This window comes from Spea bombifrons, chromosome 5 (assembly GCF_027358695.1).
Source record: "Spea bombifrons isolate aSpeBom1 chromosome 5, aSpeBom1.2.pri, whole genome shotgun sequence".
Taxonomy (NCBI): domain Eukaryota; kingdom Metazoa; phylum Chordata; class Amphibia; order Anura; family Pelobatidae; genus Spea; species Spea bombifrons.
In genome coordinates, this window is record NC_071091.1 from 25,345,313 (window position 1) to 25,358,170 (window position 12,858).

Sequence of the window (12,858 nt, forward strand, 5' to 3'; positions counted from 1 at the left end):
CGCTGTACAGCTGTCATTTCCATCTGCTGGATACAAGTCATATTCTTTAGGCAAGTTGGCCAAGTCAAGCATGGGATTCAAGACAAGTGTGCATACATCAATGAAATACATGTTGGCACAGACACACAGTGACAAGAAAATAAACACAATTCTGTTGGGTATCTTACAGGAGCAAAAGCCAATGTATCTCAAAATTCAACTAGGTGTCATTGGAGATCCTTATGACAGGTGACAATGTGCTGGAGAGCCAGCAAAGATGGTACATTTGCCTTTTTCTTAAATCGTCAGGTTTGGTGGTTTTTACCCAAAGACCGATTACTGGGTCTCGGAAGCGCTCTTGTAAAACACCAGCGTAGAAATAAAATAGTATATCAAGCATTTTATTGTGTGCTGCTAGTCCTTCTGCTCATATATTATCGCATCCAGAAAAAAGTATTAGACACACAGTGATGTTTTGCTGAGATCCTGCTAATGCTGCAGTCTTTACCAACTGTTTGCATGCATATGCTGCTGCGTCACTATATATCTCTCTAGCATTTTGGGTAGCACGACCTAAATTCTCAGAATTCACTTCATCAATTGAACGTTTGGAGATTTGATGTTTTCCATTGTCTGCAAGACTGTTGTGTGTTGGCAATTGGCACTCTGGTTTTGAAACCTGCATCTCGCTATTGTCTCTCTCCTGAAAATTATATTGTTGAGACTTAATGCTGGTGTCTTCCGGCTTTGTTTCGCATTTTATGAAAGATTCTAGCAAATCTTTCGTTGTTGCAACAATTTCGTTATCACTGAGAACATCCCACAAACCACTAGATGCAAGAACAAGGAATTGGAATGAATCGTATACTGGGATTGAGATGGTAGAAGGTGCTGGTATTACAGATTTCTTTAGTTTTGTGTCTCCATGGAAACCAAGTCCCCTTGTGAGATAGCAGAAACCTTCAACAAGCCCATGGTCTTCATTATAACTGATCGATCCTCCAGCCTGTATCACTCTGTTCCTTTCTTGGGAACTGGAAGTACTATGTTCTTTAGTGAGACAGTAACTTTTCCCGTTTTGGCACAAAACTGATTTAATGTTTCCTGTAAAAAATGAATTTGTCACTCTTCTCATAAACTGTTTGCCAAACTGAAGCATTTTACCAAGAAAAACAATGTAAAAGTGTATCATTATATATTGTACTGTAGCAAGAGAAATTACAGTGACTACTAAGGTACCATATTTCACCTGGTACGCCAAATTTAATAGAAAGGTTGAACAGTTGTGAGATATTTAAGAGGGTGTACTGCTATATGTACTCATAGCATGCTGAGCTACACTATATAGACAAAAGTATTGAGACACCTGGGCATTACACCAACAGGGACTTTTGACATTGTATTCTAAATACATAGACATTAATATGTACCGGCTTTGTTGAAATCAGGGTTTGGGCTAGGCCCAGCGAAGGAAAATCTTAATGCTTCAGCATACCAAGACAATTTTCAACTTTTTGGGAACAGTTTGAGGAAGACCCTCTTCTTATTATTTGCTAACTTGCATGGTTTGCAGTTAAATTTAGGTTTAATATAACTTTATTGTGAAACAAGCCATATATTTCTTTAAAACTGTATAAGCACATATGTCATATTTATCAAAGATTTTTAGTCTACTAAAGTATTTTGGCAATTCTTTTATTGCTAAATTGATGTTTTACAAACATTCTCTCTTGGGCAGTATCAACTGCTGCATCACCGCTTGGATTACCTAGGTGATCCTGTATTTGGAAGAACCTCAAACAAATGTCATTGGAGATGTTCCTGGCACAATGCAAATATCTCTACATTGTATTGTGGTCACATAAACCAGGAGGGAAAGTTATAGAGAAAAAGCAGCTTCTCCACCAATTGAAAGAGAGATTCTCGATCTTGGAATGTTTAATTACCGCTGCTTTCCAAACTGTCTGTCTCTAGTTAAAGTGTAAACGTAGCTTGACTACCATGTATAAAGTGCAAGCACTTAAATGCCTTAATAATGTAAAAATAAAACACTGATAATTACATTTTAACCAACTGAACTAGGGATTGCATCATAGAAAACCACTGTAGCCATAACATTTGCTTCATTTGCACCATAGGTTGCATGCAAATACACACTAACTTGTGATGGAAAATATATTGTTGACAAGCAGTGTGAGGAATGATGGAATATTATCTTATTTAAGATTAAATTGTTTAGGAGGGGTTATTGATTTGGATAAATAAAGTATTGTAAAAGTTTCATGGAAATAGGAAAAGGTCTCTAAAAAAAAGTCAGTGAATTTAATGAGAATTCTTATACGTCAGCACATTCTCAATTGTTCTGTTCAAACTCCATGACAAAACGTCAAAGCATCTTCTCAACTACTCAGGATTTGCCCAAAAGTATTCATAAAGTGGAATATATGACTTGAAATTGATCATATTATACAATTAGGCAAACTTCAGGAAATCTGTTTACATGGTCCAGCAGTATGTGAAATTATATCCCCTAATCAGGGATATATATAAAACAAATGTTACCCGTATTCATTGATATATATATAATAAACACTCACTGGCCACTTTATTAGGCACACCTTGCTAGTAACGAGTTTGACCCCCTTTTGCCTTGAGATTTGCCTTCATTCTTTGTGGCATACTTTCTACAAGGTGCTGGAAACATTCCTCAGAGATTTTGGTCCATATGGACATGATGGGATCACGCAGTTGCTGCAGATTCGTTGGCTGCACATCAATGATGTGAATCTCCAGTTTCACCATATCCCAAAGGTGCTCTATTGGATTGAGATCTAATGACTGTGGAGGCCATTGGTGTACAGTGAACTCATTGTCATGTCCAATAAACCAGTTTGAGATGATGTGATCTTTGTGACATGGTGCATTATCCTGCTGGATGTAGCCATCAGAAGATGGGTACACTGTGGTCATAAAGAGATGGACATGGTCAGCAACAATACTCAGGTAGGCTGTCACATTTTAACAATGCTCATTTGGTACTAAGGGGTGCAAAGTGTTCCAAGAAAATGTCCCCCATACCACCACCACCAGCCTGAGTCGTTGATACAAGGCAGGATGGATCCATGCTTTCATGTTGTTTACGCCAAAGTCTGACCCTGCCATCTGAAAGTCACAGCTGGAATCGAGACTCATCATACCAGGCAACATTCTTCCAGTCTTCCATTGTCCAATTTTGGTGAGTCTGTGTGAATTGTAGTCTCAGTTTCCTGTTCTTAGCAAGAGTGGCACCCGCTGTGGCCTTCTGCTGCTGTAGCCCATCTGCGTTCAGAGATGGTATTCTGCATACCTTGGTTGTAACGAGTGGTTATTTGAGTTACTGTTGCCTTTCTGTCATCTCGAACCAGTCTGCCCATTCTCCTCTGACATCAACAAGGCATTTTTGTCCACACAACTGGAAATGTTCTCTTTTTCAGACCATTCTCTGTAAACTCTAGAGATGGTCTTGCATGAAAATCCCAGTAGATCAGCAGTTTCTAAAACACTCAGACCAGCCCGTCTGGCAACAATCATGCCACGTTCAAAGTCACTTAAATCCCCTTTCTTCCCCATTCTGATGCTCGGTTTTAACTTCAGCAAGTTGTCTTGACCACGTCTACATGCCTAAATGCATTGAGTTGCTGCCATGCAGTTGGCTGATTAGCTATTTGTGTACCTAATAAAGTGGCCAGTGTATATACACACATACATACACACCCTATACCGTATTTCCCCATGTATAAGACGCAGCTTAATTTTGGGGCCCGAAATTTGAAAAAAAAATGTATTACATAGTTACTGAACTCAAGTTTTATTTATCATAACATTCATACTCATCATCCTCATCACTCCCATCCATTAACTGCCCCTAAATTAAGACCCCATCAACCATAACTGCCCTTAAATTAACCCTAAAGACCCCATCAACCATAACTGCCCCTAAATTAACCCCCCCTAACTTTCAGCAGCCCAAATATTATTTTTTTACTTACTGTTAGATGAGTTTCTGAACCATGTGGATGCTGTAAGAAAAGGGGCGGGGCCAATCATCAGTGTGACTGCAGGGAGGCACTGTTAATCAGAAAGGGGCGGGGCCAATTGTCAGTGTGACTGCAGGGAGGGACTGGGAAGCAGTAACTGCAATCTACAACCCCTGTATAAGACGCACCTAGTTTTTAGACCCCACATTTTTTTTAAATATGGTAATTCTGGAACATTAAAGCCCTCACTGCCTGGCAAATTACCACACTAGGCATGGCAAATACGTACAGGGTATTCTGCAAAATCTGTCCATGCATTTGCAAGGAGAACCCCACATTAAATTTAAAGCGAGAACAAGCTATCATATGCATGTGATGATGGCTGCAGTATCCCTTTAAGTTGTTACAAGACCTATACCTATAATCCACCCTTAAAGGAATCTGTCTCCAGGCATAGAGAAAGAAAAGGTTAAACTATTTTACTTGTTACATATTAGAGTCCCAAGGCAAAGAAAGCTTTAGTGTTTTTAATTAGAATGTGTTTCATTAAATCCTGAACAAGCATCAAAATAACAAATGATATAATACGCGTCCTGACTTTTAACTCCAGGGCCTGCTGTTTCAGAGAATAATGCTTATAATGTTAAATTAAAATTATTGAATTATTAAAGACAAATGCATTTTTTATAATAACCATTTTCCCTTTTGGTAAGTGTAACATGGGCTGCACAATGAGCTTTCTACCTACTCTGCTAAACACAATGCTTTTATAACCAACTGCAGTATTACAAACATAATTCCGGGTACTCTTGAATACCCAAACCCTTCCCAGAAGTATTGTTTAATTATGTCTGTTTTGGCCTCATTGATCATTTTCATAGAATATATAACTGTCAGGCTGTTGTCTTAAAAACTGAAAAGTTTTTCTACAATTATTGTTTTTTTTCTTGTGATGAAATCATTGAAGAAAAATGACAAGATATTTTAACGTTCACCTGCTTAATATAGAATTTGACAGCAGGTAAGAACCATTCAGCTCATCTAGTCTTCCTATTATTTCTGCTGTAAAGATTCAGACCTTAATCAGTCCTTGGTTTCGTCTTAGATTTATAATAACGTCATCCTTGTTCCAAGCCGGCTTAATGATCTCACAGGAATCATTTCTACTACTTCTACTGGGAGGCTGTTCCACTTATCTAACAATCTCTCAGTGAAGTAGAACTTTACATTACATCTAGATGTTCAATGAAACTTCTCATTTTATTACTGCCCTGGGTTGCAAATGTTGATGAATAATTTATCTTCTGCTACAATGTAAAAATATAGCATGCTAAAAAAACATAATGCGTGGCCTATGTCACATTGCACCCTTAAGTGATCTAAATGCATAGACGGTGTTAACAAACTAAGAATATCTATGTATGTATTACTTCAATTATTAGGAACTATATTGATCATTAGATTCAGGTTTGTTAGCCATGATTCTCTTCCTAACCCTATTTTATATCTAAATTAACTCATGCTATGGAGGACAATTCAGTTGCACATAATGTCACAACGTGAACTCTACTATATAAATTGTATATCCATTTCTTCACTTGCTGTCAGTTCAAGCAGCACAATAATCAATGTTTATTATCTATTCACTTGCCACCAACACGGTTTGGTTGACAGGTTCACTATATTAATGAACATTTATTGCTGCTTGAAGAATTATTGGCTGCAATGTCTTACAAATTCATTTGGCTGTTTTCATCTTCTATAAATCTTTTTCAACAGGGTTGTTCAAATACTGTGCAAATCAAGTATTTGGGATATTGCTTAGTGAAATGCACAGTTGTTAATTACATGTTTTAGGTGGATTGTAATATCTGACTTATTGTATAATTTTATTGTAAACATGGCACATGCATTTCATGGTGAAAGTAAGTAAAAGTGCGTCATTAGAATTATAAAAATAATGAGGTTATGTAATTATGATAGGACTTTAATTCACTTTATGCCTGTGTTGAGCATTATGTTTCTTATACAGCACCAGCTTGACCCTTCTTTCAGAAAAAGCTGATTAAATTGACCCATCCTAATGGATAAAGTCAACGAGTTTAAATGTTCACCTCCCCTGCAAAGTCCCAGTTAATTGCCTGTAAGGGTGGAAAAACATTGTTGGAAAAGGTTCACACATGACAACAAAAATGGCATAGCTGTTGCAAAAATAATTATTTTCTATTACGGCTTAGGGCAACTAGAGTAGTAGACCCTCATAACAGGGAGCCTATTAGGCTGATCTATGGGCCAGTTAAAGGGGAGATCACTGATCTCTCCAACCGGTCCATTAACACTATGGCTGACTTGGTACAGCCTCCATAGCTTATATCTGCCTGGCAGGATGCCTCCTTAAAAGGCGGGATGCTGGGATATGACATAAATTCCCGGGTCTCATGAGAAGGCGGTGGCCAGAGGGGGCTGGTCGCATTACCCTGGATTAGACCTGGCGTGGCGCTATGGTAAATGCACCACTGGTAGTAGTTATTCTATGCACATATAGACAAATTGTTACTTCATTAGATTCCTCGATTGTCATGATATATTGAGCATGGCATATACCTACCAACATTAGCTATATGCAACATGCCAAGAATACGTTTGGGTACTTGCGTTGCCTCATCACACACCTTGTCTGTATTGTTTTCAATAGTAGTTTTAAATCCATCTATCAAGCAAGTCACAGCCGTACAGCCACTCCATCGTGAAGCTGAGTTTTCATTTCTTCCAAGTTTTAAAATCCTATCCATCCGCCAGAAGGCTTTTGCGTAGGATGCATGAATTAAGTCAATACCAAGACCGTTTTCATGCATATTCTTGGCTGTCATAGAAGAGAAATTGTTCTCTGCTTCCTTGTAACTGTCTTTAAAAACAGAATTAAAAGAACTCATAAAGTCTTTCTCGTCCCCAGTTATGTTATATGATGGATCTACACGTGCAAGCTGGTACAGAAATAAAATGGGAAGTTCAACAGATACATAAGATGAGGCAGATGTTCCATTATAACCATCAAATAGGCCCACAAAAGTGGTGTTTTCCCTCTTTCCATAATTGTCAAGAACCGTAAATGTATCCTCCATGTCTCCTTGCCAAGAAGTATTCTTGCCAGAACAAGTGACTATTGCTCTTATTAAGCAATTGTTTGTATCTGAACAAATTTTTGGGGTTTCAAAATCTTGTATGTTCACTGCATTAGAGTATTCCGTGGACAAAGATAACATTCTCTTTAACGTTTCATAATAATGGTTAATCTTTTGTGTGTTTCTCTGCTTATAAGGGGAAGATTTGTTTTTCTTTGATAGCACTTGGCTTCTTTGAAAAGTAAGGTTATCAATGTTTATTGGTTTTTCACCGAATTTGTAGCCCATTTGGGTAAGTGCTCTGTGTTGTTGTTTATGACGTAAGAGCAAATGTTGAGCCACATACAGCTGGCAAGTTGAACACAGAACCAAGACATCATTCACATCAGAAATTGTGCTGTCTTCACTCATAGAAAGTTCATGTTTTTCAGAGATAGGTTTTTCTGCAGTATTGGGCAAAAATGAATTCTTCCTCATTTTGCAGCTGAAAACGACAACAAGACCAATCAATGTATGACTTTGTGCTCTATTCTTGGAACAGTATTAACATGTTGCATAATCCAATTTGCATTTAAATGAAACTAAGTACGGTAAGTAATGTAATTTAATGTATGCACAATTTTCATACAATTCTGCATTTTCTTCTTCAAGGCAAAAGTAATGTGTTAAATAATGTAAGGAAGTTTTACTTGACTAAGAGGGTGGTAAATAAGTGGAACAGCCTTCCATCACAAGTGGTAGAGACTAATACAGTGAGGGAATATAAGCACACATGAGATAATCATAAAGCTATCTTGAATCTATGACAAGATCGAGGACTGATATAGGTTTGGGTCTTTATTTAAGGAAACATACACAGACTACATGGGTTCTTATATGCTGTCAAATTATGTTTCTAATAGCATAACCATAACTAAAAGTGCTGCATTGGACGGTACTCTGTTCATTCATTCTCAGTCTGGAAGTTTGCAGGAAATATCTGCCCCCATTGCCACACATTTAATCAGTGACTGAGGGAAACGTGATATGGGATAGACTTGTACAATCAGACAACCTGAAGGATGCGGACGAAGGTAGTAGATAAAAGAGAGAAGATCAAGAAGAAGCAGAAGTGGTCGGCAGAGAAAGTGTGAGAGAGTGAATGAGAGTGAGCGAATGAAGAAATGCCCCCCTGATTTTCGTCCAAAAATGGGCAGGGAGCAAAATGTGTTGACTGAAAACGTATGAGCCAAAAACGAACCGAAAAATTTGTTCGAATCATTTTTGGCTTATTTGTCTGATATAGAACAAACATTCAAGGGTGTAAATAGGATAGATCTGTGTCATAAGAAGGAACACATCAGATGGAATTGTAGTGGTCTAAACTTATTGTTCTTCTAGGAGTTCAATTGTATTTCCTTTAGTTCTGATTTACTGCATCCTGCAGTTAGTCTACTCTTGTACATTTGCATACTCATGTCCTGTCCATGTATTGTCACTATGTGATATAGGTCTGTTTCAATCAAAATCCAGTGACCACACAAACTAGCAAGATGAACCGCCGGGAAAGGTGGGAACTGGTTAAACAAAAAACCTCTTGGGTGAATTTGAGGCATGTCAGGCTGCCTTCAATATTCTGTACTTTAGGTCCACCTCTTGGACCAACTACAGCAACTTATTTGCTCCTTTAGCAGGTAATTGCCAGAAATGGTGTTGAAGTCAAAACTGCCTAATTCTGTTATTTATCATATTTTCTAGCATTATTATTATTATATTTTATTGATATAGTGCTAGCAGTTTACACAGAGCTTCACTAATATATCAAGAGATCTTGGTCTTAAGTCTTCCCCTTTATACCTTATCTGACAAAATCTGTAATTTGAGATGGAAAGGAAGATAGAGAATAGAGAACCCCCACTTGGCCTTATAAAACCCAGAGTGTTAACAAATAAGACGGTTAACCAACATGTTTATTGGGTAATTTCCAATACTCACTTTGGGCTTCTTGAGTCATAACTACTGGACTGGTGGATGAAAACATCCTTGCAAATATGCAAATGTATGGGTTTTTTTTCGTTTTTTTTAAAGCATGTTCATTAGCTTTTTAGTAAACACACTATATTACTTCATATCCTAACACTCTGCATCAATTTTGCGAGAGAGCAGTGAAACAGAGGTCTGTATAAACAAACCTTGCGTTACTTTTATTTTAGGCCAATTTAAAAAAAATAACCAGTAAGTTGACAACTGCCATGGCACACATGCCATAGGTATGCCATTGATGCCCTATTGGGTGTATATTACATTAAACATGGAAAAGGGAAATTACGGTTAAACATTTCATCAGGGTAGGAAATACACTTGCAGTGAAAAAGATTAATACTTTTATCGTATGTAATGTGCATTCTTATATGGTTTTTATAATTTTTTGGCCCACTTACCAAGGGCTGTCTTGAGGGATAGTCATTAAAATATATCTGAACTGGCAAGTATTATCCGATCAAAACAATGGAAGTGACATTGAATTGTGTGACATAAATAAGAGTATGGGACATTGTTATGACATAACTATGTGATGTCGTGCCACAGAATGTATTACCGATTCAGAAATGAACACACTATACTACCAACAACCAGACATACATTTTTGTATGTTTAATGTCGTTCTCCACAAGCGAAATGTGCATATTTTTAATTACATTTTATTATAACTATTTCATGCCATTAAGTTTTTTTTAAAATACACAAAATCAATATATATATATTTATATATATATATATATATATATAATCAATATAAATATTTATATATATATATATATATATATATATATATATATACACACACAGTATGAAGCCTAATATCTGCTATAAATACTTGTTCTAATTAATGGTAAATACATAGCAAATGCAGTCTACTTACATAGTACTGATTTTTGTTAAAAAGTCGCTTGCATTAAGTCACATAAGGTAAAACTCACCTGGATTTGTTGCTTGTATCGTAGCATACAGCAGCTACTTCCTGTATTGGTGAATGCTCAATGTGTATATGTATCACTGTGGTTACCATTTCCTTAGACAAACACGAGTTACAGCCATGTTTTAAGTCACCTACATAGTATGATGTGTCCAAGCACTACATTATATTGTATTGGAAAGCAGACGTTCCAATTTATTCTTATAATTCTAATGTAAAAAAATTAGAAATGATCAAATTGTGTGTCAGAACTCTAAATGCATGGTCCAGGGGGGAAATTCTATGGAAAAATTAAAATTTTGTCATTTTTTGGAAGCATCTATAGTTCGATGCTCTGTGCAAAAGCTTTTAGGAAACATTTTCTGTTCTGAGATATTTATACCAAGTAGGCCAAGTGATATTTACTTATTATCTTAAAACCACTGTTTAATTCATGTGTCACATTGTGGGATTACTTAAATATGTATGTCTTATTTTTAAAAAAAAATATTGCCTGGCCTGAAGATGTAAAAAAAAAATCAATTTCAGTTAAATTAGGGCAGATTTATTATTAACAGTTCTTTATATAGTACCAAGAATTAACATAGTACTGCATATACTACTGAGAGAAGAAAGTAGAGCTTGAAGTAATCTGAAAGTTTGGCTAATGAATGATTGCAAAGAGCTGAAATCATTGTTTTCAATGTTTTATAGCTACAAGTGTAAAATGCTGTTTTCTATTCCTTTAATATACAGTATAGAGATACTGTGCAAAAGTTTTAGGCAGGTGTGAAAAAATGATGTAAATTAAGAATGCTTAAAAAAATCAAAATTTGGCACCCTTTGTGTTCAAAACATCATGAGGGTTTTGTAGGCATATAGATAGGTGTATTATTAAACATTTGTATCAAGCAGGTCACACTGTCTGGAGATGGTTAACATATACTGTACATTGATCTGATGAAATATAAGACTCCTAATTAGTACTTTGTTTGAGTGCCAACATAAAGGGTTAAATAAGTGTGTGTGGTGACAGTGTTAAAGTTAAACTGTGTACAGAATGTGTCAATGCACACTGTAAGACTGTGTGAGGGTTTGGGAAGTGTCAGTCCTACAATGAGTGTATGTCTGTTAGTGTGCAATGCTAGACAGTATGGATTGTTAGACTGTGTGTATATGTGAGGAGGGAGGGTGTCAGTGTAAAGTTTTCTAGTGTGTGTTTTTGTGCAAAATGATACTGCCAGAAAAAGATGTAGTGAGGTGCTATCACTGCAAGGGATTCTGATTAGACGTATGCAAACAAGGTTAACAAATGCCTTTTTCTGCCTCTAAATCTACTTTATACACGGGCCCCTTGGAGCAAATGTCCGCTGTGCCAGACAATCTTGTGTGTTTTTCTTCTCGTGCTACCTCAAACCTCAAGCAGGAAGCTAGTAACCAACCTCATTCTGATGAGTTCCAATTAGGATGAAACAGCTGTCCATGAGTGGTTATCTAGCGCCTGCATCTCTGTCCTGGGGTTTGTTTGAAGTGGAGGGGTTTTTCCATCACCTTTACTAGCACTGTAACACATGTTGTGTGTGTAATTGTGGGTTGTGCGTTGGCTTGGGTGTATGGGTGTGCTAGTGATTGAATTTGGGTGTGTGTGGTAGTTTGAGTGCCTCTCCCCAGGTCACTAAATGCCGCCACGCAAGCTTCGCGTGTCAGGCACTTTAAATGATGCCTTCAGTAACATGTAGTAGTATCTGTGGCTGATGGAGTTCAGCTATGTCTGTAAATTAAAGTTGCTGGTAAACTAGTAATAGGCTATTATTTAATGCTCTCGTAATGCCTGATTCATTTCCACGTTATTTTAGGTCATTATTGGTGGGATCTTGGTGACAATCTCCACCATAGTAACTACGTGGGGCTAAATTATGCTAATAATGTGGGTTGGGTGGAGTGGGTGGAGCTTTGGGGCAGTGGGTGTGGTAATTTTTCAAATAAGTAATTTATAGCTGTGATGCAAAATGTCCCTGAAACTTTTTTCAAATGGTGACAACTGTATGTTTGAGTGCTGGGGTGATGCAAAAGGGCATCTCTCATACACTTTCCCATTCTTCACCAATTCCGAGCAGTTTATAGCTGCTGGTGTTCAGATTACAGAAGTGCTGGAATGTGTTGACTATTTCCTCCACTAGATCGCAGTTTATGGGGTAACGGAATGAGGCCTAAGGACAGCTCTGATCCACTTTCCACCCATTCTGAGCAGACTGTGCCTATTTTTTTATCATGCCATCCCATTTCCATCCTATGCCAGTGCCACGATGCCTATTTATTTTAGGGTATTTGGGTATTTAGGTTACGTGGAGATCTGCAGCAGGTTTTAGGCCTGAGGGCATCTGGAATGTAAACTAGGACACAAATGACAACATTCTAATACACAAGGCCATTAGTCCTGTCTTTTTCAGTTTTGCACCAAAATCTGCTAGGCAAAGATCCTCTCAAAATGTATGTTACCATCTTATTCTTTATTATTGTGTTTATATGTGTATGTATATGATACACATGTGATGTGTTATGATTATTATGGTCACTGTCACTTTAAAACAAAACCAACGTAGGGGGATGGGGGAATTTAGAGTTGCAGAATAGTAGCATACTCCTTAAAGGAAAGGAATATGATGACAGGAGGAGGGAGTTGGACAGCAAGTGAAACAAGCAAAGAGCAATAGGGAGGAGGTGAGAGGTAGGAGGAGGCGGCGGTGATGTGCTGCCTCCCTGCTGGGGGAGCGGCTGCAGATCTCGTCACCTCGTCCAGGGATCT

The 12,858-nt window shown here is 37.5% G+C and overlaps 1 protein-coding gene across 1 annotated transcript; it reads right to left on the bottom strand.

Annotated features, from left to right (window-relative positions):
* Window positions 1-88: 88 nt before the first annotated feature.
* Window positions 89-7,594, bottom strand: PP2D1 (protein phosphatase 2C like domain containing 1). The gene is made up of 2 exons (XM_053466844.1): window positions 6,604-7,594; window positions 89-1,083 (listed from the first exon to the last, which is right to left on the bottom strand). The coding sequence occupies exons 1-2, from the start codon at window positions 7,592-7,594 to the stop codon at window positions 407-409; spliced, it is 1,668 nt and encodes a 555-aa protein (XP_053322819.1). The 3' UTR covers window positions 89-406.
* Between the last annotated feature and the right edge of the window lie 5,264 nt (window positions 7,595-12,858).

Bases quoted from the DNA above. Each gene is read 5' to 3' on its own strand.
- PP2D1 (XM_053466844.1), bottom strand. From the start codon at position 7,594: ATGAGGAAGAATTCATTTTTGCCCAATACTGCAGAAAAACCTATCTCT. The intron at 1,084-6,603 runs GTAGGTATATGC...CATTTTTTACAG, and splicing joins GTTGCATATAGCTAATGTTG to GAAACATTAAATCAGTTTTG.